This window comes from Anser brachyrhynchus, assembly GCF_964034855.1.
Source record: "Anser brachyrhynchus genome assembly, chromosome: 6".
NCBI classification, from domain to species: domain Eukaryota; kingdom Metazoa; phylum Chordata; class Aves; order Anseriformes; family Anatidae; genus Anser; species Anser brachyrhynchus.
This window is the reverse complement of record NC_137700.1, coordinates 15210596-15236328: the sequence shown is the minus strand read 5'-3', so window position 1 is coordinate 15236328 and position 25733 is coordinate 15210596. Positions and strand designations below refer to the sequence as shown.

The window sequence follows — 25733 nt, the reverse complement described above, 5'->3', positions numbered from 1 at the left end:
TTTCAGGCATATAAGAAAATTATACATTTTTTGGAAAAAAAATCTGTAGTACCATAGATAGCATTCAAAAGATTTGTGTGGGCAAGTGGTAAATATACATTACTGGAATAAAACTGGAATAAATTTAGACATGTAAATAATTATTAAGTTTTGCATTGAAATGTGTAATTTGCTAGATCTTAAAAAAATCCAGTTTTCTAGTATTCTAATTCTTTTTTTTAAAACTGTGCATTTTTGTATCATTTTAAAAGATTATGCATATCTTAGAATGCTTGCCCTACTTTCATTTTGAATTATTGTTTAAAATTCTGCCTTATTCAAACAAAATAAGGCACAGGGAAGCATAAAATATTTATCTTCTTATTATCAGAATAAATACCAGCATCAGCACTTACAGTGACTCTCTAAAAGAAAATTTGGAACTTCCTTCCATATAGACAGAAAGATTGAGTAGAATTCTAGACAGTCCCGGTTCTACCTAAGTAAAAATGAAGCCATAACTATCTGCAGACCCCCGTGGGTCTGACTGTTGGTCACTCAGAGGGCATGACATAGGCGTTTCTAGCCAAAATGAAAAAGATTTTCCAAATAAAAGTGAAGAACACTGCATTCATAAGGAATTTTTCTTCTGAAGTCAAAAGTTTCCCCAAGATTACTCTACAAGCCCTGCATTAGGAAGACACTGTTCATCACACATAACCTAACATCTTCCTACATGCTACCCTTGGGGAAAAAAAGAGAGATAAAGTAGCTTGCTGAGACACTTTATTTGATAATTGCCATGCTATTCTCTGCTCATTTTTCTCAATCTTTGAAAAATATTTTATAGAGATCTCTATATCATTATTTTCCTCTAGAAGAAGTGCCCGGATGATGACTGAGAAGCCATTTGATTCTGAAAGAAAAGGGATGAATAACTGCAGAAATACTAGGCATGTCCAATGTGGTAAAAGGAGAGAGAACTATTGGCAGAAGCACTGGAGCTGCAGGGTAGAAATGGAAAGCAAGAAATACGTCACACCAGGACAGAGACAATGGAACACTTTCTCATCTCTCATATAACAAACTGCCTCTTACAGACAGGGTGGTGAAAATAGACCTATAAAACAGCAGACATGAGAAAATTGAGCAAAAGTCCACTGAACCATTAGCAGAAGCACATTTTGAGTGAATGCTCTGGAAGTGGAGGGGGAAAAGCATCAATAAAACAGAAACTTTATCTGTACTTGGTTCTGTCTTATCACCTGGGTTGAGTTTGGGAAAGCTTTATTTAATTGATGAAGCTCTACAATACATGTGCTATCAGAATAACCAGAATCATTCAGAATGCATCAACAGCCCAGAAAGGAAGAATAAGGTCAACTGTTGTCTGAATTTTGACTCATATTCAAGTGAACATGGTTACCCAAACTTTTGGAGTAACATTATCTCAACACAGCTCAGAGTTCCCCAAGTCCTTTTAACGCTCTAAGTTCCTATGATTTCTTGCCACTGATGAAACCTGTGCTCTTGTTATATTTTCAAATCATTTTATTACTACTCCTGCAGAAATTACAAGACATTTTCTTCCTGTTTCATTTCTACCTTCTCATCCTCAACTGTGAGGACTTCTGACAAGTAGGAGTGCAGTTCTTCAGCACAGTTGTGAAGAATTTATCCAAATACTTTACAGTTGCAATTGCTATAGTAGTTTGCCAGTGCTCAGTGCCTCCAACTTTTCCATTCCAATGTTTTTCATGGATTGAAAATAGAAAACATACAGAAGCATCCTTTTTTTCTGGATGTTATTTAGACTTTAATTTTATTTTGGAGTTAAAGCTTACATGAATTTCATTAATCTTCTAACTACTGAATACTTTGCTTTCCTATGGATTTAGAATCTGTAGACTACTTTATTCCTTTAGCCTTATGCTATATATTTCAGATTTTCATCAACAACAAACTGGTCACCGATGCTTAAATACCTGTATTTATGGTTAACACTGTACATAAGCAGCAAAATAAAGATATAGGGCTTTTGAAAAGCCCTAGTTATTAAGCTCAGGTTAGCACAATAAGATGGGCTGGCTTAGAATATTCTAACAATAAAAAAGCATCTTCGATTTTGCAAGAGCAATTACAAATACAACTTACCTTTCTGCTATCCATCTTAAAGTGCTGTAGCATAAGTTGTTTGGTTGATTTTTGTTTGTTTTTAAATATGAAAAACAACAGAACATGTTTTTCTTAGTGATAAAGAAGTAAGCCGTACTGAGCCTTAGAGTCAAGCTACCCTGCATAGCATTAAACTATATCTTGAATTGTATTGAGTTATCCACCTTGTAGTCCCCAGGAACACAGACAAACGTTGGGAACTGTGCTAGTGCATCTACCAGGGCAATCAAAACTATGATTCCTTTCTCCTTTACAAAGCTTAATTCTGGCAACTTTACAGTGGTTCACAGAAAAATGCAATGGAAGAATGCATGATACAGTTTTTGCAAAGTAACAAAGCTTTGCTCTAATAGAAAGAACTCCTCCCTTCTTTCTCTAAGTGTCTTGCCATGACAACTACACACATGGGTAGTTAATTGATTATTAGGAGTATTTTTTTCCCCACAGCATATACCTTTTCTATAGAGTTCCATGTAATAAGTTGATAATTTACACAGTAAGGAACTAATGTCATGAAACTTCCACCAGTTCTCCCCACAATCCCTACAGTTCCAGATGAGAATTTAGAAGTGAATATTGTTTGAATTTCAGCATTTGCTATTCCATGTGGTAGAGGATGTGGTAATTCTAACACTGAAAAAACAGCACAATAATAGGTTATTTTGTGTTAATAACAAAGGCCCCTTTGCATCTGATCTGATGAGGTCTAATCTGGACCAACAAGAATCAGTTCAATGGAAAAGCAACAAATGAAAACTGTAGTCAAGTAGAAGCTCTAACCTTTGACTTTGACTTATTTTTTACACCTTACAATTAAATTTATTTTTATAGCACTGACGGTGTCAGCAATTCATTACTATGTATATTTCTATCAAAAGTATGTGCAATCACAATATACATTTCAAATAACTGATATCTAGAAATACAATGGTAGATTCATCCCTGGCTAAGTCAAATCTCTGGAGCTACCCCAAAGGTGGATTTGGCTAACAAAAAGTAATCAAACAATCGCTCTGGCTTGCTAAATAGCAGACTTGAGATAGAGTTTCTTGCTGATTGAAAAATGAACGTGAGACACAATTCCCGTAAATTTCATGTCTGTCAGCAAAGTTATCAAATAAATTATTTGATCAGAAGCGTATACAGTGACTATTTGTATAAACTGCCATTGTCACACACATATTGAAAAAAGGTATGTAAAATAACCTATAATAGAAGGTGCAGATCTGAAAAGTAATACCCAGTGGTGTTCATAATACACTTGTCTTTGTCTTTCCAAACTGAGATCTGAAAATATTTAGCACACTAAGATAACGTGAGTAGGATGCTGAAAATTGAAGAACAACAACAAAAATAGAACAAGGTATGAAGATAGAGATGATGACACGGAAGAAGGTAATGGAGGAAGTTTCTCCTATTCATTACGACATTTAGATTATAAATCATTTCTCAATACCCTATCTAATTTTTACTGCTGAAGATTAAATTGCATTTCCCTTATCTTTGCAGAATGAACATGTGATCACATTCTTCTTTTAATTATCTGTTCTGCTGCTATACATTTGTTTCATCTCCTGAGTTTCATAGGAAAAAATATAATTCTTTCAGCCTTTCCTCATGGGTCATATTTTACCAAGCTTTCATCATGCTAGGTGTTCTCTCTGGATTTTCAAAATTGTTCTGCATCCTCTTGTTTTGTTTTAAAGCGTCTTGCCCAGAACTTGCAATATGGTTCCAACAAGTCCACACCGATGTCAAGCAGAGCAAAATAATTGCCTCCCTTATCTTACAAAGGATTTTTCCAGTAATATATCTAAGAACTAGATTTGATTGTTTTGCAAGACCACAACAGTATTGATTCATATTCTGTTTATTAACTATGATGATTCCACGTTGCTCCTGCAGCAGACGTTTACTAGCTATTTTGTAGCCACAGCCAATGTACTCAGGACAATATTGGATTTCATCTGGTGGACTGCCTCAGATTTATTTAAATAAATTGGTACTACTAAAACATGTGTTGTTTTTTGTTTTTTTTTTTGTTGTTGTTGTTTTTAGCAGACTGGTTACAATTAATACTTTCTATAAATCAATATATAGAATCAAGTATGTCAATAAAAACATTAGTCTCACTTGCTTTTTTCCCTAGTAATCACATTACACTTTACCTTCTACTACATATAACCTTTTCTTGTTGCTTTTTTTGACCCCTGGTATGAGTCATTTTGCTCCTCAATCTGATTTTGTAATCATTTTGTTCATTATGCCTTTACATTCCTCCTCAGTTATCCACCTTTCTCCCCACTCTTTTTTGTAGAATACCTCTTTGATTTCAAGATCTGTAAAAATATCCTTACTGAACCAAAATATCTTATTATGTCTTCTCTTCACAGAACTCCACAGTTCTTCTGACATCCCATACTCATCATATTATCTTTCTAAAAGCCCTAGTACTTCCCGAAATTTGTCAAGTGGAAGAACCTTTTAACCGAAGTCCATTATCCCTGTTCTTGGTAGCCTTAATGAAATCTGAACTGACTGTTGTCCTTAACTTTTTAAATATGAAGGGATAACACTGTCAATCAAAAGAAACTGTGAAGTGTTGTCTGTGCTCCAACATTACTTTTTCAGCTACCTGGAAAATTAATATCCACCATTATTTCTATTTCTAATCCCTTGGACATTTCTGTCAGAGATGCACAGAAGTCATCTCCAGTATCTGTTTGTATTTCCACACGGGTATTCAACAAGCCTGACTCTCACCGCTCCTTTGCTTCAGAGCAAGTATGTGTAGTTAGGACACGCAACACTACACATCCTCTCTTCACACCTGTCCTTCAGGAAAAGTTCTCTCCAATCTCAACTAATAATGTTGTGCTCTGTCCTGTCATGTCTAATACGTTCCAAGGAAAATTTTGAATAGTGATGAAAAAGATGAAAGAAAGGATCTGATAATGGCAAAACGACTCATTTGAATGAACAGTTACATTCAGTAGCCACTTCATTTCCATGAAGAATGGTTGATTTTTTTTGTGTATTTAACTGGTTTATACATAAAAATAATGAACTCATGTATATATACGAATGAATAAACCTGAAATTAGAAATAGATATATTGATATAAAGAAATAAAATGCTGTGTTTAATTTATATATATATATATATATATATGTATTTGTCCAAAGTTCAGTTTTGCAGAACAATTTCTTTTATCTTCTCTCTCTCCCTTGGAACAGAGAAAAATTCTAAACCATGAAATGTATGACAGAATGGGAAACATGGTTTCTAGTGGTATTTATACCCCCAGACCTACTACCGCTGCTAACAAAAAAAGCAGATGCAGACTCCTAGAGAATTGCTCCTTGTACAACCACATACAAATTCAGTTTCAAGTACTGCTGCTGTGCTTCTCCCACAGACATATGCCCTGGGCAGTGCACAGCATCTTCTCTGAACGTGCAAAAAAAAGAGAAGGGGAGAACAAAAAATGTCAGAAGTTACCAGAAGAGATGCTTGATATCAGGCACCAAAGAGAAAGAAATGTAACAGAAAAAGATAAAATAGAAAATGAAAACAAGGAAAAAGACGGGAAAAAAAAAGTAGTGGGGGAAGGTAGCATTGTGGAGCACTTAGAAATGTCCCACGTCATGCCACAAGAAGAAACACCCATCCATCAAAGCCAGTAGGTCACTTCACCAACACATCAAGGCATAAACAGCACAGAGGTAAGCAGAACACTAGATATGTTCAAAAAGATTTTCCTTAGAGTCAAAATTGCTGGCTATTGGCAACTCCCAATAAGCATGGACTAGTCATTGCTCTCAAGAGTTGTTTGCTTTTCCGAGAATGTTTTAAAAATCACATATATTTTGGCTTCTGAAAAGCTATTTGGCATGATTAACCCAGAATTCACATATGGCCACTACCTAAATGAATGCAAGGAATCATTCAGCATTTCTAGTTAAATAATACTAAAGAGGAAGAAAAAAAAATCTAAAATAGGGAGGGTGATTAGAAATACATTTCTATTTTCCCTTTGTATCTTCACTACTTTCAATAGATCTGCAAGTTTGAAATATAAAATGTCTTAAATGAGAAAAGTAGACATGCTTTACAAAAGTTTATTTTTAAAATATAATACGGTTGTTATGACATATTGGAAGATGAGGAGAAAGACAAATAATGACTTCAAAGAGGACATAGGAGAGCATGATGTTCCCTGAAAAGACCTCTCTCTATGTATTCTCCTATCCAGGAAAATTTGCCAAGTAATGTTTCAGCCTTCCAACCCTTTTTCCAAAGATGACTGAGTTGTTTTGCACCACCAGTAGCATCCAAACTGAATGGATACCTCAGCAGAGACTCAGGTTATTAGATACTAACAAACGCAGGCTCTTGACAGCAGAGCACTGCAATTTGAATACAACTCTAATAGTCCACATTTGTTCATTTGCAGTGTAATAAGCTTACCAGACATACAGTTTTAAGTTAGCTTGGTAATGTTGCTTATATAATAAAATTAAAGCGATAAAATAAGTTGAAACTCTTGAAATTTAACTCCTGTTCTGGCATATGGGACAGAGATTTGGTTATCAGTGCAGAGACACTAAAGTATGAATAACTCAAGGTTTAATAATACAATTCTTGTAGAAATAACACTGTACTAAAAAGCTGTTCTTCCTATAGCCAAATAAGTCTGAAGTTCAGGTTTTCATGGCCTTGATGAGAGGTGGGACACAGAGCAGATAGTGAGAGGGTGTTCAAGATCAGTATTCATCACATGTATTTGGCATTATTTTACAGAATGCACTACACCTGGCAGGCTAGGTATGGAATTGCATCAAAAGAGCTGATTTGGCTGTGGGGAATTAAAGTCAATTCCATTCTGCAAATCACAGTGCCTAACCACACCCAGTCAAGGAATAGCATATTTTCCATGAAGTAACCATGCAGTCCTCATTGATACTAGCTGGAAATGTTTGTGGACAACATACTCAGTTTGACTTCTTGGTAGCGCAGGGAAATGCATGCTATTAAATAAAAAGCAAGCCCTAAGGAATCCAACCTTCTACAGATACACCCCTGTGGATGTGTAAAGTGTTTTATTTTCACAATAGCTCTAAGCATACAAAGACCTAAAACAAGCAAACAAACAAAAAACAACAGGGGGAAGGGTAATCTAAATTTCCTTCTCTTTAAGTGGAGATTTATTTTCTCTGGTTTCAGGAAGCTGAAAAAGTTTATGCACTTACTTGAACTTAATTGCATGTTGACATATTTATAAGTATGCGTATTAATATTTGTCAATACATTTCATTTATATTGCATGTTGTGCCTGTAATAGTAAGTTCCCTATACTTTGCTGGGTTGCATGGAAATTGAGCTCTTTTTCTTGTGAAAAATTAATTTGTACTTTAGATTTGAATTTTGCCTCCCCATCCAGTCTGTAGCCGTAACAGAGAAAAATTAAAGTTCTCAAAATACGAGCAGACACCTTTTGTGTCTGTGTGCGTATGTATGTATGCACATGTTTGTGCATGAGTGCTGAAGGTTTTTATTTGTGATGTTACACATTCAGGCTTTATGAAGTGAGTTTTAACATCAAAACAATAACAGCAGAAATAACAAATTCACAAACACTCCCTCCCAATAAATGTTTAAGGAAATATGCACTATGTTATCTTTATGCGGATATAAACATCGACTCTCTGGGCATCTTGCTGATATTTTGTAATGGGCCATTACTGCAGCTGACAAATCAGGAGGTACATAAATGTAACAAGGCCTAGAAAAAATTTGTAAAGCCTTTACAGAGATTTCAGTCTCTCCCCACCCCACCCCCTTAATTACGGAGCTTTTCTAATGCCACACCGTACAATTTACAGTTACTATTAAAAGTAATCTATCCTAAATTATTAGCTAGGTGCAAAGAAAGGAATGAGAAATTAACAAAGGAATTGGTTATTAAATTGGAGATTATGCATTTAAATTATAAAACTAAAGCAGTGAATACAGCTTTTAAAATTAGATATTATGCTATCCTTTAATGAATCAATATTAAAAACAAAAGTATATAAAATTGTGCCATTTATCTTGAACAATCAGTGATTTCTAAATGATTATACATGGTACAACATTTCAAGCTTTCCAAAGCTTTTTAAGTATGAGTTTGCATTGATTCCCATTAGGGCATCATGGTACTAAGGTAAAATAAATCACCATAGTAGCAGGACAGGATACTGTTTGCTGCAAAGAGGAAATCTCACATTTTAAATCCATGCTATCCTGGATGTTAGCCAAAACACCAACACAATTCTGCACTAGAGAAAACCTGCATATTACGTAAATGCGTATTCTTAACAAGCTAAACTTGCAACTCTTTCGTCTCGTTGTATGTGAGTACAGGCTTTCATAGCAGTGAAGGGTGAGATTCTGGCAGATACTTCTGTATTTATTTGAGATTTATTTTGAGATATTCTCTGCTTAGAAAATAGATATCAGGGTGAGGTCAACATGAAGGTAAAAATAGTCTCCCAGATGCTACAATGTATATTGGAAGCTTTATTTTTACCTTTGGTATTCAACCTACACCAACTCAGTTGAGACAGACAAGCTACAGCACCAAAGTTTACCTTTTGTACCATTCAAAAAGCAAAAATGGTAAAAGGGTATACTCAGTTTGGTGTATCAAAACACATGAAACAGAAGACGGTGACGAATGAATGCAACAAGCTATGTTGTCTCTTTTGACTTTCTTACCTCATTTACATAGACCCAGTGACTATCCTTTGATGCAAGGTTGGTTTCCACAGCCTACGAAAATAAAAAGAAATATAATAAAAATAAATAAAACATGTGAAACATATTCCAGAGAGAATTTACATTAAAGGTACTGTAACAGCTCATTTTGATTGCTTTCATTGCCATTGGCATTGTTTCAGTACAGTTTTTTCCATCTCTTTCACTGCTACTTGATCAAAAGGTACCTTATTGGTGGCAGTCACATTTCTCTGACTTCTGTATCTAAACCAAAGTACTGTGTATCACCAAGATATTCTGTAGATGTACCAGGAAAGCCTATTGCAGCAGTGTAGTACATCGATATGATAAGAGGTCCTGTGATGAACAACTGTGGTACATATGTGGTACATGAGTTTTAGCTTCCTTATAACATTTATAATGGATCCTGGTAGACTGGTTTTCTTTTCAACATGCCTCCCAAAATATATTGCCTCTGCCTTATTACAACTCTGACAGATTAACTGTTAGTTAACCTAGTTAGTTAAAAACACTACTCTGAGACACTCAAGAGAAGCTCATATGAGTCAGCCTCTCTTCAGATTTACATAAGACTCAAGAGAAAGTTACAATTTGCATGGATACTTTTTCTGGTTTCCTGGTATGGACTTGGATAATCGTTACATATAAATTAAAACAGCCCACCTCATGAGACAACATACTTACCAGTACACAGATAACCCTCATGGTTCACTAGGAAGGTAAAACTGGAAAAGACCCCTAGCACAATAAGCACTACTGGTAATGAGGACCTCAGTGGAAGGATTGGGTGATACACATGGAAGTTTCTAATTTGTTTCTAATGTCTAACAGAGAAAATCTCACTTCGAGTTATTCTGCAGTCTAATAAAGCTATACCAAGCATCAAGAGGTGTACACTACAGTGATAATGATACTGCTAATGTCCTGCTTAACACATAGTTAAACAACTATTGCGGATTCATCTCACCTAATAAAACCGGACAGTCCCAGTGTACACATGTACTTCAGGAGGCAGTTCATTACACAAAGCCAGTTTTTCACGTCACTGCCTTTCTTCTTCTGTGACAACAGGACCCCATTTATCGGGCAGATATTCTTACAGCCATGTTATAAATGGCCGTATGAATCACTGAAATGAACCTAGTTAAAAACAAACACAAATGACCAAAATCCTTCCAGTTACCGTTTTTTAACCTGGATAATTTCCCTGTTCACTGTGTGTGGCCTCAAAAACAACTTCACTGATATAGAGAGGCTCCGCAGACTGCGGCACTGGGCTGGGAAGGAACATCATCAACCACCGTCCTCTCCAGAATACATTTGCATAATAAGACTCTCGGATACTTAGCATCAGATGGGATGAATCACCTTCTCTCATGACACTGACTATAGATGACTGGCTCAGAATAAACGCCCACAACTTACAAGGCTTAAGTGCAGTGACAAGATATCCATCCTTAATGTGGGCAAAGGGAGTACTGTTACCTGACCCTAGCAAGAAAACAAAACAAAAACTGGCTGCGTAGCCAACAACAGTTTTAACGTCACTCTTCATTTATACTCCGTTAAGAAATACCTATATATTACTTGCCTAAGTGATGTTTTGTTGTTGTTGTTGTTTTTAATTTTACTCACTTGTTCAGACTACACTAACCAGGGTGAAAATTGTGGGCAATACACATACCTCAATCTATTTCTCATCTCCACAAGGTGATACACTCTTTTAGAGAGACAAAAATCCCAAAAGAGAAACCGAAAAGTCGTCAAGGAGAAAAATCATCACAGACAGAATGTAGTATTTCTCATCATCATCGTAAACAGCATTATGGCAAATGCAACTCTCCCTGGTGTCAAAGTAGATGTGAACCACTAAAGATGACACCTCTGACAAGATAATCCTCCTCTCAGCATGCAGTGAAAAATTGTCTCCCTTGGTTAAATGTCTACCTTGTGTTTCTTTTAAACTGTCTGGAAAATTAAACTGACCACCTAACTGAGGGACTGCAGCTACTAGGAAAGTGAATAGTAATGAAAACTTGCAGATTTTTTCCCTATTCCCTGTCTAACGCGTTCTTTAGACAAAGCCAAAATAGCCAGGTGCTGTAACATATAGAGGAAAAGCAAAGCGCTGCCAACATTAGCAAAGCAGAACTAAATAATGCTCAGGTGCAGAGTTATTGCATTGGCTACATTTTGTGATTTATCTGCAACAGCGAGCAATTTGTATGAATAAACGTTATGTCTGGGGTGCTGAAATAGCCCATGAATTTCAAATGAATTATTGTAACTCATTCTTCTGGGTTCACATATCTGGGTCAAGGTTTTTAAAACAAGGTGCCTAAATTTAGGATGCTAAAAGTTTATCTCTAGTCATCAGAATGCTAGACCATTCAGCACCTCCTACAGAAGTCAATGCCTCTGCACTCAAGAAGCCTGAAATGTATTTAGAAACATAACGATAGGTAGGCAAGTTTAAATGTCTATAAATATCTTTTGTTTAGAACTGCATCACATAGCATGAAGCATTATTCTAAACCCAGGCATTCTGAAAGGAAGAAACTTGTGTTTCCACTTTTTGCTTCAGGTTTTCAACCATACTTACTGACTTGTTGCCCTAAAGAACCCTAAAATATCCTAAAAGGAACTGCTGAAAGAGATTTCTTGGAGATTTCAACCTTTCGATAACACCAGTGTATCAGACGTGTATTGCCAGAGGCACAAGGAAATTAAACAGTGTGAAGAGCAAGGTCCTGGAAACCTGGGATATCGTAAACAAATTCCTTCAGAATTCTCAGAAAATAAATAAATAAATGTTTGCAATTTATATAGTTTCTTGTTCACTAAAGAATAAAAAGTATCAGCACTTGGGAGATTATGGTCACCCATTTTTTATTATTTTTTTAATTATTCAAGCTGTTCAAGATCTTAATGTTTAATCTTGTAACTCCAGCCATTCAAAAAAAAAAAAAAGGTCTGTCTACAAAACATCCTGAAAGATCTTTTACAGTCTGTTTCATAAATGCATCCTTTATTAAAGAAAGCGGGCTAGAAATCTCTGTGATCACCGCAGCCAAGGAAAAGCTCTGCAATATACTGGAGCAGAATTCACACACTAAAATGAATTTTTGGTGAAAAAAATATGTACAAAATATCCTATTTTTTTTAATATACTCTGTATGCATAGAGAGTCTATCTGACACTTTGAGAGTAATACCTCACAACATTTCTATCAAATAGAAAATCTGCTATTGAGATAAACAGCACACTGGAAATTAAAGAGTATCCATCTTTCCTTTCTTTTTACCTTAGCATAGCAAATAGTTTCCACAAATTTGGAAAAAAGAGGTGCTGTGAGACCGCATCCCCTTCTTCCTCTCCAATTACATTTCAACAACTGGACATTAAAATACAAAACCCCAAACCAAAGAATTAAAACTCAGTCAATGGATCACTATTCATGACAACCTATAAATGATATTAGCAGAACCAGGCCAGACTGGGACAAAGAGAAGGAGAGCAGTGAATGTTGAAGACTGTGTTTATAATTTCTCAGTAGAGAGCACTTGCAATAGAAATGAAATAGGGAGACACTGAAAATCAAAATATGAGCATTAAGATTTCAGATCCTATATCAACAATGATAAAAGAAAAGAATGAAATACTTCATGAAAAACGATATTTTCATGTAGATGGTTTTGTTTACTTTTAAATGTATAACTTAGAATAATTTACTGCCAATTAATCCATGACAACACTATTTTATTGGAATCCTGCGGAGAACAAACATTTATGTTGCCGTTCTGAGTAACTAACTCTGCTCATTATTTTACCTAATGGCAGCTGCAGATTTAAAGGAAGAAGTTAGGAAGGTAAGCAACAAACACCACTATGTTCACAAACAAAGCAATTCTGCAGAAAACAAACAAGCCAACCAGAAGCAGTCCCTTCCTGCCCTTTTCCAAAAATCTGAAAATAAAAACTTTTCCAAGCATATAATGACTGGGTAGTAGAGGGAAGGCTATTTTCTACAGTACCTGGATGCTTTGCAAGGGACAGCACCTCAGCATTAACAGTAAAAAACTGGCTGCATAGAAGGGCATGTAGGGATGAGCAGCCAGACACAACTTAGAGGGCGAGATGCTGATGAGTGTCCCAACAGAGATGGGCAAACGGTGTTCCAGGGACAGCAGCGTGTGCTGAGGAGTTTAGGTTCCCGTGCATCTGTGATATAATTAACCCTACTGTCTCCTTACTGCGTGCCGAGGCGGAATAGGTAGTAGGAATATCTGGAAGCCCTGTAACCAGCCCCAGGATCCAAGAAGGAAGTGTCTTGCAGATGGAAAACACAGATGGTCCTGTTGTGTCTACAGTTTTGGAAACAAGGGCTGCCACCCTGAAATACGTTATACAAAAGAAGAACCAGCGTGTTTTGCTAGGAGGGATATCAAAATAGTAAAGGATATTACTTGTACATTTTTTCCACTTTAATGGTGGGGAGATAAAGAGCATCATAGCTTTCCAGAAAAATAAAATAAAATTAAAAGAAAAAAAAAAGAATTAGAAGGTGACCTGGTGAGTTCACAGTTACAAAATCACTTGGAAAGTGTCCTAAGAGATACTGAAAGAAAAAAAGCGGAGTTGTTGCCAACCACTGAGTAATGACAGCTGACAGCAGAGAGCAGATCCACCTGCAACACTGCGAGTACTCCTGTGGGCACTGACAGCTACACCCGGCCGCCTCGAGAAGGCAGCCCCGGGACCCAGACCCTGCCACACAGCTCCTCCTGTGCAGCTGTCTTCCAGCTTCCAACCCCACTGAGAACCAGCTTCATCGCTGGCAAATATCACAAATATCACAAAGTACTGGTTCATCTGAGGGCCTTTGTCAACTTTTCCTTCCTCATATTTCTAATGCAGCCAGCATTAGACAGAAACTTTTTTTTTTTTAATAACATATTTATTACTCACAATGAAAGGATAAGTAAAGAAGGGCTGTGGAAGTAATCACGTCTGATTCTCAGCTCTTTGCAAATGTGTTAAAAGATATTCTCAACCCTTACAATTCATTACTTGCTCATTTTACATTTGCCACTGAACAGGTTTCCAAAAAAAAACAGTTTCTAGCTCCTATTGTCTAAAACAAGGTTAAACCAGTGACCTGCTTCCAAAAGCAACTTTTTTTTTCCCTTCACATCCTTTGAGAAACGATTTAACTAAAGTCTTATTTTTATTCTTTGTCTCATATTCCAAAAACAAAATCAATATTATCTTTATGTAATTTTCCAAGTCCGAGCCAAACATAGCTCCAGCTGCAGACTTTCATTAGCAGGAGATGGATTTGTATTTTAAAAATGTCTCTGTTTTTGGTTTGGATGTCCAGGAAAAAAAAAAATACTAGGAATCAAGGAACTGGTTATATTCCAAAGACAACATGTAGACCAAGTTTGTAACGCAACATATCTGACAGTAATTAATTGCATACTATCAAAGAACAACCTATATGTCTAAGAAGCTGTGTATATATCCTGGACACAAATAAGTTAAGATAGAAGATATGGGAAAGTCCATTCTGATAGAGCAGGTGGGGTCAGTCTATATCACTTAGATGCTTGATTTATATTGAGCAACTCCTTCAGATAAAACAGTGTGGTTCGTGTTCATGGCTGACTTGCATAGGTAATAAAACTTCACTGAAAAACAATTTCTCTGAGAATTATTGAGATTCTCACAATTCCTTAGAACTTTTCTTTCTTTTACATTTTAAATAAATAACTCTTCACTTGGTATTTCCGTATTTCCAGTGAATCATAACTCTTATAATGTTTAATAGATTAAAAATAAATAAATAAGCATTACTAGCTGTAATAAATAAAGTATTTCTAAAAATTCAAAGAGAAATGTCAGTCAAGTCTAACTTCCTTATAACATTTATAATGTTGTGAAGAATACTCCAAACTGATATTGTTTCTAAAGCTGAATTGGTAATGCTACCATTAGTATAGGGACTAAAATAAAGCTTCCCAGGTCACAGTACCACATCCAAACTCTAAAGGAAATCTTGAAGAGAAAAGAACTCAGTTCTAGGAAGCTGAATCAGGATTGTATGTTTACTTTTCCCCTTTAATACAGCAAAATTAAAATTTCTAACTGTCATTTCAAACAAATACGAAATTCTCCCTTCTCTAAATGTTAAAATGGTAATTTAAAATGGTTCTATGATATACTTTTTCAAATAAGAAAATCCACTGAACCTGACCCTTTCTTACGGAAATTCTTTATTAAGAACTTGTACTTTCAGCAAAACAAAGTTTTGCCAGAAATCCAATACTCTCCCCTTCCTGAACATCTTCCTAGAAATGTGCATGCCCACGCTGACAAAAAACACTTAGCAGGCTGAATACATATCTTCCAGTGATCACCACCTCGTGTCAATTGTGCAGTTATTTTCCCGACATTTACAACAGAAGCTGTCAGCTTACAACCTCAGTACATATTAGCTTCGTAGAAGTGATTAAAGAACCTACAAGCACAATGTGCTTTCAATATCCACATTTCTTGATCATTCACAGTGCATATTACTTCACTCTTGGTCTACACTCCAACAACTGAAGCAGCACCATTCTCAGTTGCTAATAAGACATTTTATGAAAACAGGAGTAAATATGACCCAAACCTTCCTCACCTCTTTACACAAGCTCCTACAGTTTTTGAATGCTATTATCTTTGTACAATATGACTTGATAATGACACAAATGGAAAGGTAATAATAACATAATTTAAAATTGTACTGCATTAGTTTCCTGTTACTTATGTCATAAGTGCTCAGCAAAAAATATATAGAAGACAGCAACCTAGAAGTTTAATCTTACTCAAGAAAACCACTGAAGATGAAGAATATTATGAGAAAAAGAGGAAGAGGAACCATGCACTGCAACAGTGGCCTGGCTTGAACATTTTCCAGAGTCTAAAATGCCCATTATTCAAAGAGATCAGGTTCATTCGAAGCTTTTCATTTCTAGTTTCTTTAATTCTAAACTAGCATGTCTTCCAAAACAAAAAGGACATTCTACTTCATCAAAAGGAACTGTGTTTAGCAATGACATAATATCCCACTCTCTTGATTTGGGTATTTTTTAAACAAGAACTTTTTGTAAATGACTCTTTTCATGAGTAGCTTAACAATGTTTTTCTGTTTGATTGTTTGTTTTTGTGGTGGAGAAATGTCTCTTTGCTATTCCTACGCAATTTGCATAACAAATGATGGTCCATAGGAATTGATATGTTGTGGTTTGGCTTCCCAAATCATTTGTAATGCTTTCTGCAAAGCAAAATGTGTGCAGAACCAGTCATGCCTGGAGCATCCAGTGGCACGTGAAGGTTTCTGTGGTGTATACTCTTCTGTTTTTTTTGTTGTTCTTCTTGTTGTAGGCATTTCAGCATGCTTTGGCACTGTTCATTTCTTGAGTGAATGCCAAAAGATGGCTCTGTGTAACTTGAAATTCAGAAGGTTTTGGGTTGTTTCTGTCTGTCTGTCTTCCAAGGCAGGCTGTTTTTGCCACCTAACCTTACCCATAAAAGTGGCCTAGAAGAGAGCTGGGGAGGGACTCTATCAGGGAGTGTAGCCATGGAACCAGGAATAACGGCTTTGAACAAATGGAGGGGAGATTTTGATTAGATATGACGCGAGGAAGAAATTCTTCACTCGGAGCACAAAGCACACATGGGAATTAGGGCTGAATATGCACCTTGCTTCTGTTCTTTTCCTTAAAGAATAGATTGAAATTACCTAAAATAGTGTTAAAAATAAACCCAGGGCACAGGATGGGAGGTGCAGGGCAGTCCCTGTGGCCGAGGGGCAGCCTTTCTCTCTGGCAAGCCAAGTGGCCCGGGGGAGCCAGCCCCAGAAAAGGGTCCCTCAGTCCCCCCAACCCTCCTCCTTGTCCATGTGAGGGCATCTTCCAGGCTGCTCCCAACACGTGTGGACCACTCCATCACAGAGGCTTGCTGAGGTCACAGTGGCCACCACTGCCCCGCCTTTGCTGCGGGCCCTATAAAACAGGCCCCCTGCAGCTGGCCCAGCATTCGCTGAGCATCTGGGCCCTCTGACTGCCAGCTCGTGCGGCAGGAAGACGACTAGAAGAGCAAGGCGAGCAGCAGGCCTCCTTGGTGTGCGAGGACAGGGATGCAGTCCGGTGAAGCACCAAGAAGGAATGCACCTGACCAGAAGGAGGAGATGTGTCGTGGGCGGAGGGATAGTTCTGGCGGCACAAGAGACACCAGAGCCCAAGGGACCTCTGGCGCCCAGCCCACAGGCACATAAAGGTGGTACCATTGGCACTGCAACGATGCGGGGAACAGGCCGGCCCCTCAAGCACCCAGTGACAGGGGGCCTGGGCCTTACCATAGGAGCAACGGTGACATGGGGCGAAGGCAGGAGCATCAGGCAGACAGCTGCAGGGAGTAGAGGCGTGCCCATAGTCTGGGAGACAGTGCGGGACCCAGTAATGGCCGTAAACCAGAGGGCAGCGTCGGACCCATGCATGAAAATCAACCCGACGGTGGCATGGGACTGAGGCGTGGGACTGGACGACCCCCTGGTTCGGCACCCTGGCCTGAAAACATTCCGGATGGAAGGCATCCCCTTTGGGCAGTCCCAGGCAAGGACTGGCTTAGCCTTCTGCCCAACATCGTGGAGCCCCCTACTCGTTGCTCAGGCTCCATCACAAGCATTAGCTTGGAGCCACCAAACACCACGGACATCCCGCGGGCTTGCCTGCAAGATGTCCCAGCAATAAACAGCTCTTGCCGATTCTCAGGGGTTGTGTGAGTGCTTCTTTTTCGGGGGGGGGCGGGGAATGGGCTAAAGTTGTGCCAGGGGAGGTTTAGGTTGGATATTAGGAAGAATTTCTTTACCAAAAGGGTTGTTAGGCATTGGAATGGGCTGCCCAGGAAGTGGTTGAGTCACCATCCCTGGAGGTCTTGAAAAGACGTTTAGATGTAGAGCTTAGTGATCTGGTTTAGTGGAGGACTTGTTAGTGTTAGGTCAGAGGTTGGAGTAGGTGATCTTGGAGGTCTCTTCCAACCTAGGTGATTCTGTGATCCTTACATGGCTGTAACACCGCTGATTACTACAGTGATATAATATATGACATTGCTTATTATTTTTACCTTAATCATTTAAATCTATTACCTTGGGGGTTCTGTTCAATCTTATTCTCTCTTTTATAGGTTAGCTTATTTTATTTGATCTCTGTTGCCATTCCATTTACAGTCCATAGAAGCACAAGTACTGTACTGAACAGTACATATAAGCAAAGTACTGTATATGGAGTTCCTCCAAAAACATTCACTAAGAATTTACTTTTCAGAGCTCAAGTGTCACATACTATTTATAAACATGCTAACTGTTGACCATTTAACTACATGGTACAGTGGTAACACCAGAAAATTGCACAGCTGTCAGGAAGCAACATTTCTGTAAAGACATAAATCTAATGTTAACTAAAGAACACAACCTCTCAGAAATCTTGTATTCAAATTTCACCAAAGTCACACACTGAGCTGACTTTGAAGACCCAACGGAGAAGTCTTTGAAAAGACTGGCTAAATTTTGCTCACTTAGATACTGAATTCCTTTTTGAAGATAACAGGTTTGGTACGTTAATATTCTATAAAAAAGCCTCACGTTTTTAAAGACAATTTTGAATGCTTTGTTAAGAAATGTGCTCCCGAAAGAGTCAGACTAAAGAGAACAAACTAAAATTTGTTGGGACTAGGCAGCATTTGGCGCCTGTGGGGTTTTTTTTTGTTTGTTTGCTTTGGTTCTCCCCTTCCCACATAAGCAGAAAAAAAATCACCTAAAACACTTGAGCAGTTTAAGTTTTGTGCTTGTCCGGAATGCCTGCATGGGGTTAACTAGACATAGGTATGAAGGTTGAAAACAGCTTGTCAGGCCATTTACCCTTTGTAAATCAACCTACTTTCAGCACAGACGATTGCTCACTACTCTGAAAACAAGCAGCCATTCCGCAGCCAGGGGTAACGCATTTCAGTGCATACCACCAGTCTCATACACTGCGCCTCCTCAGCTCTGTTCAGAAATAATAGCTAAGCTCCAACTTGAGCTTCCATGGGAAGTTCAGTACAGTTTTAGAAAGTTTGTGCAGACTTTTAGAGAGTATGATTATTTGTAGGTTCAAACAGCAGACGATAACCATATCATTAATGAGAGATGCAAACTTTCTAGCACAAACACAACACAAAACAGTGAAAAAAAAAAAAAAAGTACGTTCCTAATTTCCTCTTTTAAAAGAAGTGTACTTCATCTTGACAGCAAGGTAGCTGAAGCTCCCAGACTCATGTATCACAGCACAAGCTCTGAACCTGAAGGACCAACTACAGTGTCAAGAGACCTGTGATTTTCATGAATTTGCAGTTTTAATAATGATTCACAGTCTCTTGCACAAAGTTGACGATCATAATGCAAGGCTGTTATTTTACATAGGTAACATTTATTTATTTTTTAAACTCCAGAAAACTGGAAAGATACATCCACATCAAAGATTACCTACCTATTATACACCTTTTTATCTGTTCAGATACATGCTATCCCTTCTCTGCAAATTCCTTAAGAATGCTGCCTGGTTTTAAAGGAAAGAAGATGACACTAGTTTTGCCTCAGCCTCAAACATAATCACTTTCAAACCAGTCCTTTTTTGCCTGCAGCACTCCCATTTTAAATCACAAAATAAATACATAAATAAAGTAAAACCCTCACAGATCTGAGGGCCTTCTTGTCAGTCACAGTACATTTTACATGCATAAACTGTGCCACAGGCTGTGCGAGCACTAAAAACCAGAAAGATCACCTTAACCATCTCAAACCAGAAGACTCTTCCTGAGCAGGTCTGCCAGGAAGAAAGAATATTTGCCTTTCTTTATACTGCATGAGACTTCCATGTACTGGTCAAGTGACAGCTCTTTCAGGCTGCCCTAGGAGGAAAGAAACCCTTGGGGAGCAGCAATGGAAGGGATAACTCTCCCTTTACACAACCTTAATGACTTTTTGCAACGCTTTGCAAACAGGTAGGCAAAGACAGCAGTCTGCTAGCACTGTGTACATGTACAGCACATACCAATGAGAAGCAGGCACAGATAAGCTCATATTTTGTTCACAGATTTTTCTTCCTAGCAGGTGTACAAATATTCACTATTTGAGTCAAAACCCTTGATATTTTGCATCCACACTTTCTCAAAGCTTGCAGAGATGCATTGGAGCCCACATGGTTGCTACCTCATTGCCGCCAGTCTTCATCAGCTGGCAAATCTCTGGCAGCAAGAATTACATATATATATATATATATCACAGTAATGTGGCTTGAGCAGATTTGACTGGAAAACATACTTTTCTTGAATGCTTGCATGCAGTTATTCAGGAGAGTATAGCAAAGTTATTAATTTAAGAATACATATTCCACTCTTGGAAGCAATTTCCATTTCATCTAACTAACGCAAGGTTGCCTACTGTTTGCAAAGTTATAGACAATTTTTTCTTTGAGAATGAACTTTTCTACATTGTCTGGAGCAACAGGTTATCTTCCAACTCCAGGGGAAACAGCATTCATAACAGATTATTCCTTGATTCTGTTACTGAAAATGAATAATTTTTAGTGTGATAACTTTCCTCCCATTGTTTCTGAGGTAAAGTTTAGAAAAAACACAGATTTGTGTTCAAATTTCCATGTTCCTTAGCTTCTGTATAAATGCAGAGGAAGAAAAATGTGAAACTAATAGTTTCTCATTTTAAAATCTCAGCACATTTTACTTGTGATATAGCATCTTTAGCACTGATTTCTATTACCCCATCCATACACATGTGAAAGGACTCACAAGGGAAACTTCCCTTATGGCTAATGAAAGCAGCCTACAGCTCACTTACAAAACAATAAAGTACATGATACAGTACAATCTTCTCAAAGCCAGAGGAAAAAACATTCATGATCATTGATCATGTTGGGTAGCATGATCATGATTTAAGCAAGGCTAAGCACAGCCAACACTGATAGCTTCATAACGGAGACTCTTAAAGTAATTCCAAATTTCCTCAGCCATCCTCAGATTTTGAGCTTTATAGTTAGCCTATTTCCTCAGCAGTTACTCCTTTTCAACCCAAGAGCTTTAGTTGCTTATTTAACATTATCACTAATGATTCTGGAAAATACTACTAAAGGAAACTTTCCTAGCTTCCTAGGAAAACCAGGAAGTATGATAAATAGAGAGGTATCTAGAGAATATTTAAAAACATGATGAATTCTGAAAACAGATAACATAGTTACAGTGAAATTCAGTAGTATGAAAAATAAAGTCATGCACTCAGAGAACAGAAAAAAAAACCAAAACACTTTGCTATTATTAAAGACTTCTTCAGTTTGAAAAACATCAGGGGCTTATTAGAGGTATACTGTCTGTGATCTAACTTTTTGTGCTCCCAAAGTTAGCCTGTAAGATGTATCAGATGAAATGTCAATTGAGTAAGGAAGTATTAGCAACACCAGACAGACTCCTGTAGTAACTAGTGGGATGAGAGTAGAATTTAAGATTGTATAGTTTACTTAGCAGCAAAACTGTAAAAAAAAATACACTTCCTGTATTTCAAGTACTATTTTAAGTACCTCAGGAGGATAAACACCAAAGAATCCTCATTGCTAAACTTCACATGACAATGCTGGCACAAAGACAAATGGGTACAAATAGGATTATAGATACATTTGGGCTGAGAATACAAAGGTTTCTGAGTATTATGATGAGCTTCTGAATTCACTTCAAGAACAGCAGTGGCAGGACAAAATACAGCCAGCTCAATTTCAATAGTGCATGATCATATATAAAAGCACTTATGGAATATGTATTTATGTATTATGGCGGCCTCTGTTCTCAAGGGACATGAGCAAGTAAGCCAGGAGTTCACTTCTCATTTTACAGCAATAAGGCAGTACAGAAATGAACCAGCAGCATTCTGAGTTTTATGACAAAGACACAAAATATACACTTTATCCATTACATGCTACACCAGAGCTAGAAGAGTTAATTTTGAGCTCATGTTCCTGTTAGGAACTCAGACATTTGAGATTTAATATCTCACATGTTCCAAATTGCGTCTCCTGGCACTTGGCAAGCAGCTTGTCGGCTTCAATGCAATTTGTTTTTCCAAACCCAAATTGTTTTTAAAAGATTAAGGTGTTCTAAATTTTTAAAGCAGTAAGTACAAAAGCAGTAATCCTTTACCGTTCTGATAAGGATTGTCTGCCATAATCTTTATAATTTACTAAAGCTTGACTGTCAGAGAAAAGGAAGTATTTTTTTCAGCCTATTTAGGTAGCTGAGTTGGTATTTTCTGAATTTAGGGCTGAGAAAAGACAACTGATTACTTCAGCTCTGAAGAACTTGGGAAAAAAAAAAAAAAAAAAGCTTTTTCATGCAAACCATAAGGTCCAGGAATTAATAATGTAACATGGGATCAATACTAGCTCCAGTCAAGTCAAGGGGGACAAGATTTCATTCTCAAGGGTCTTCTGTTCCTGAAATACTTCTTCAAATCCTCCAAAACTGATAGATTTAGAAGCTTATATTAAGAGCTAGTTAGTGCCTATGACTGAGTAAAGTAACTCAGTTACCAGGTCATCACAAAATATACATATTACAAATATACACCAAATATAAGCAAAGAAATCTTAGCCTCTACTTTCTTGATGAAAATAGGTATGACAACCAGAATTCTGTGGAGGGAAAAAAAAAAAAAAAGAAATATATATTCTACTATGTGTGGTTTTCGAAAGAGGCTAGTACCAGTTCCAAACTGGTGAACTCCAAGATGATATACAATGAGTTTGCAATAGAAAAGCCAAAATAAATAAATAAATAAAAAGATGATAATAGTGTAGTACTACTATATCCTTTTTCAAGTCGGAAATGACAGCAGAAAAATCAAGTGCAAAAGTGTCTCACTCAGCACATGACAGAGCAAAGGGCTCAAGTCACTTGTCTTTGGTCATGGTCTTCTGTAGTAATCCCGGTTTTAAAAATCTTGATTCTTTCTTGCTTTCAGTAGCATCAAAAGGGTTCATCACAGCAAAGGATGTGCTGAACCTGCTCTTTTCTGCTCCCGAAGAAGAGAACAGTGCACATTTGGAGATACTCTGTTAATAATCCTCAGGCCTTCACCACAAGATGATGCTTAAAATAGCCCTATTTGATATCACCATCTGAAGAGTACGTTGAAGATATGTACTCTTGGCCATGCACATAAATCCATTCCTTTTATGGCTTCTCTATTACAGCATTCAAACCGAAAACAAAACCTTAACTTACAAGTGTATCACTGTAAGTTTGCACTTGCAAATTATATCCTATTGTCTCATGCCTGCAGCTACTAGTAAGCCTGGGGTTTGATTGTTTTCATCTGAATGCTAGAAGGCAGCAGAAGTATTTTTTCTTTTGTGAATCTGAAGCTCACGGGCAAAATTGTCTGGCCAGAATCCAGAACTACCCTGTCCCTCCCTTGTTAGGCAGACACATGCATATATGCACTCATTTTAGCAATGTCCCCTGCCTTTATGTATAGGCACACAGCTGGCTGGGGAGGGGAGGAGCACACAAACAGGAAAAGGAAGCTGCAGGGTAAGAAACAGCCGGCCATATTCTGACAGAGAAGGCAAGGAGTGACAGAGTACAAAATGTCCAGCTCTGAGCATAGAGTGTATTTTAAACAGAACTGTGTTGTTACCATACTGGGCAGAGACTCTGAAAAACAGACTTCTGGATTTGTCATAAACTTATTGGAAAACTGCTGGCAAATTTTGTCAGATTTGACATGCAGTAACAACCACCTCTATATTATATGGATGTGCTTATATATGTACATAGAGAGATACAAACAGGTATATACATGCATAAGATTATGTAGATTTGAAATAGAGAAACAGTACATACAAAGCAAATGCGAGGTGGAACATACTAATACAGGCAAAATGTTCAAGTGTTTATAGACATAATATGAATGTGAGTACATATGGAGGCAGATGTGTGGCTCCCCCTAGACCCCTCAGGGCTTTAAGCCTGGCAGCTGCTGGTCATTCCCTGTAAGGAGACCTCTCCAGGTTACAAATGACAATGGCACCGCAGCTGTGGCACTGGGGTCGATGGAGGATCTGGGCCTGGCCGTGCTCCCTCAGCAGCCGTGTGGGGCTGTGGCCTGGCTACCTCAGGGCATTCTGTGCCATAAAACCCAGTAATTTGGCCTCATATGTTGTTTGAAATACCTGCGAGGAGTGGTCTCATTTGGGCTGTTGGAAATACCTGTGAGGAGGGCATGGCAGGAGGGCCGGGGCAGGCCCGGGGAGTGGAGGCCTCGGCCTGTGTACAGTGGCAGCCTGCAGGGCTGGGGCCTAGCCGTGCGCTGGCAACCGCTGACACCAAGGGTGGCTGGGTCTGAGGACCTTCCTTCTGAAGGAATTCTTCACAGGAAACAAACCAAAACGAATTAAAAAAAAAAAAAATGTAAGAAAGGAAAACTGTCCCTTGAAAATCTGTGGACAACTCCCTGCTTAAGCACCATTTCTCACAGGAGACAGGGTCATACAACCACCAATGTAGAGTACACACGAAATAAGGGAGTGAAGGGAAGAGGAGGACCTGCCCCAGTCAGTGTTTGTGGCGCTGACCCAAGAAGCTGGTGACTGGCCTGGCCACGCTGAGTGCCATGTCACACAGACAGCCTGCTGCGCCCTGGCCCAGCAGAGGTGACAGAGCACCACGGGCTGCAGACACAGGGTGCTGCCGTGCAGCGCCCACCTGCACCGCTCCTTCAGCACCTACCAAGAAGCAGCAGGTGTCTAATAAGAGCAGCTTACTTCATGCTGCTTTGTGACACTGCCAGTTTTCCCTCCAGCTCTCACCCAAACACGTGCGCAGTAGGTAAAATCCTTCAGCATGTCCATCCGCTGAAGCAGTCACTAAATGGAAACAGGCACCAACAAGAGCGATGCTCAGTCAGCTACCTCTGACTTAGCTGATGGAAGCCTGCATCAGGGAAGCTTTGAAATGCCTTTGGCTCTGCCGCTGAGCAGATGACAAGACAAAAGACTCTAAAAGTTTACTAAGACATTTTTCAGAAGCAAAATACCAAGCTGAAAAGCACTTTCCACACAATGAGTTGACACTGAGCACAAAAGCAGCAGTCAGAATTAGACGCATTCAGCTAATTGTATCTATCCTGTTTCTAAGCAAACAGCAAACTGACATTATTCTCCTGTAGGCCCACTCTTCCTTACACAGCAGAAAGAATAGTCTGTGGGAATCACAGCCCAATGTGGGATCTCAAACAAGATTTTGCCTGAGGAAAACAAGACTGGCACAGATAGGCAGGCCACTGTTGTAACTATTCAAGGACGTGTGTGATCTAGAACACCATATCTGTGTTAAAAGCTATGCTAACAAGAAACAAATTTGCATTTAGTTTGGACAGTGATTTTTAAGAGGGACTCTAAGTAGTTTTGTGTGTGTTTGTGTGTGTGTGTTTTTTTTTTTGGGGGGGGGGGAGGGGTCAAAATAGACATTTACTTGGTAAATAATAAAAATCATTGGACCACACAGTTTGATTCTCTTCTGCCTCTATATAATGTAATCACTCCCTTCTGTGGCTTTAAGAATAAGAGGGCAGTCCTTTGAAGAGGTTTGAATATGTACATTACTGTAATTATCTGTCTGCTTCTGGGAAAACAATAACTTTCCCACCGAGGGCA

The 25733-nt window shown here is 38.3% G+C and overlaps 1 protein-coding gene across 8 annotated transcripts in view; it reads right to left on the bottom strand.

Annotated features, from left to right (window-relative positions):
• GRID1 (glutamate ionotropic receptor delta type subunit 1) overlaps positions 1-25733 on the bottom strand; it is a 576662-nt gene that overhangs the window by 117262 nt on the left and 433667 nt on the right. For all 8 annotated transcript variants that reach the window (XM_080597920.1, XM_080597922.1, XM_080597919.1 and 5 more), the window contains one exon: positions 8914-8967. In XM_080597920.1, the coding sequence (XP_080454046.1) occupies positions 8914-8967 (54 nt within the window). The remainder of the gene's footprint in view (positions 1-8913; positions 8968-25733) is intronic.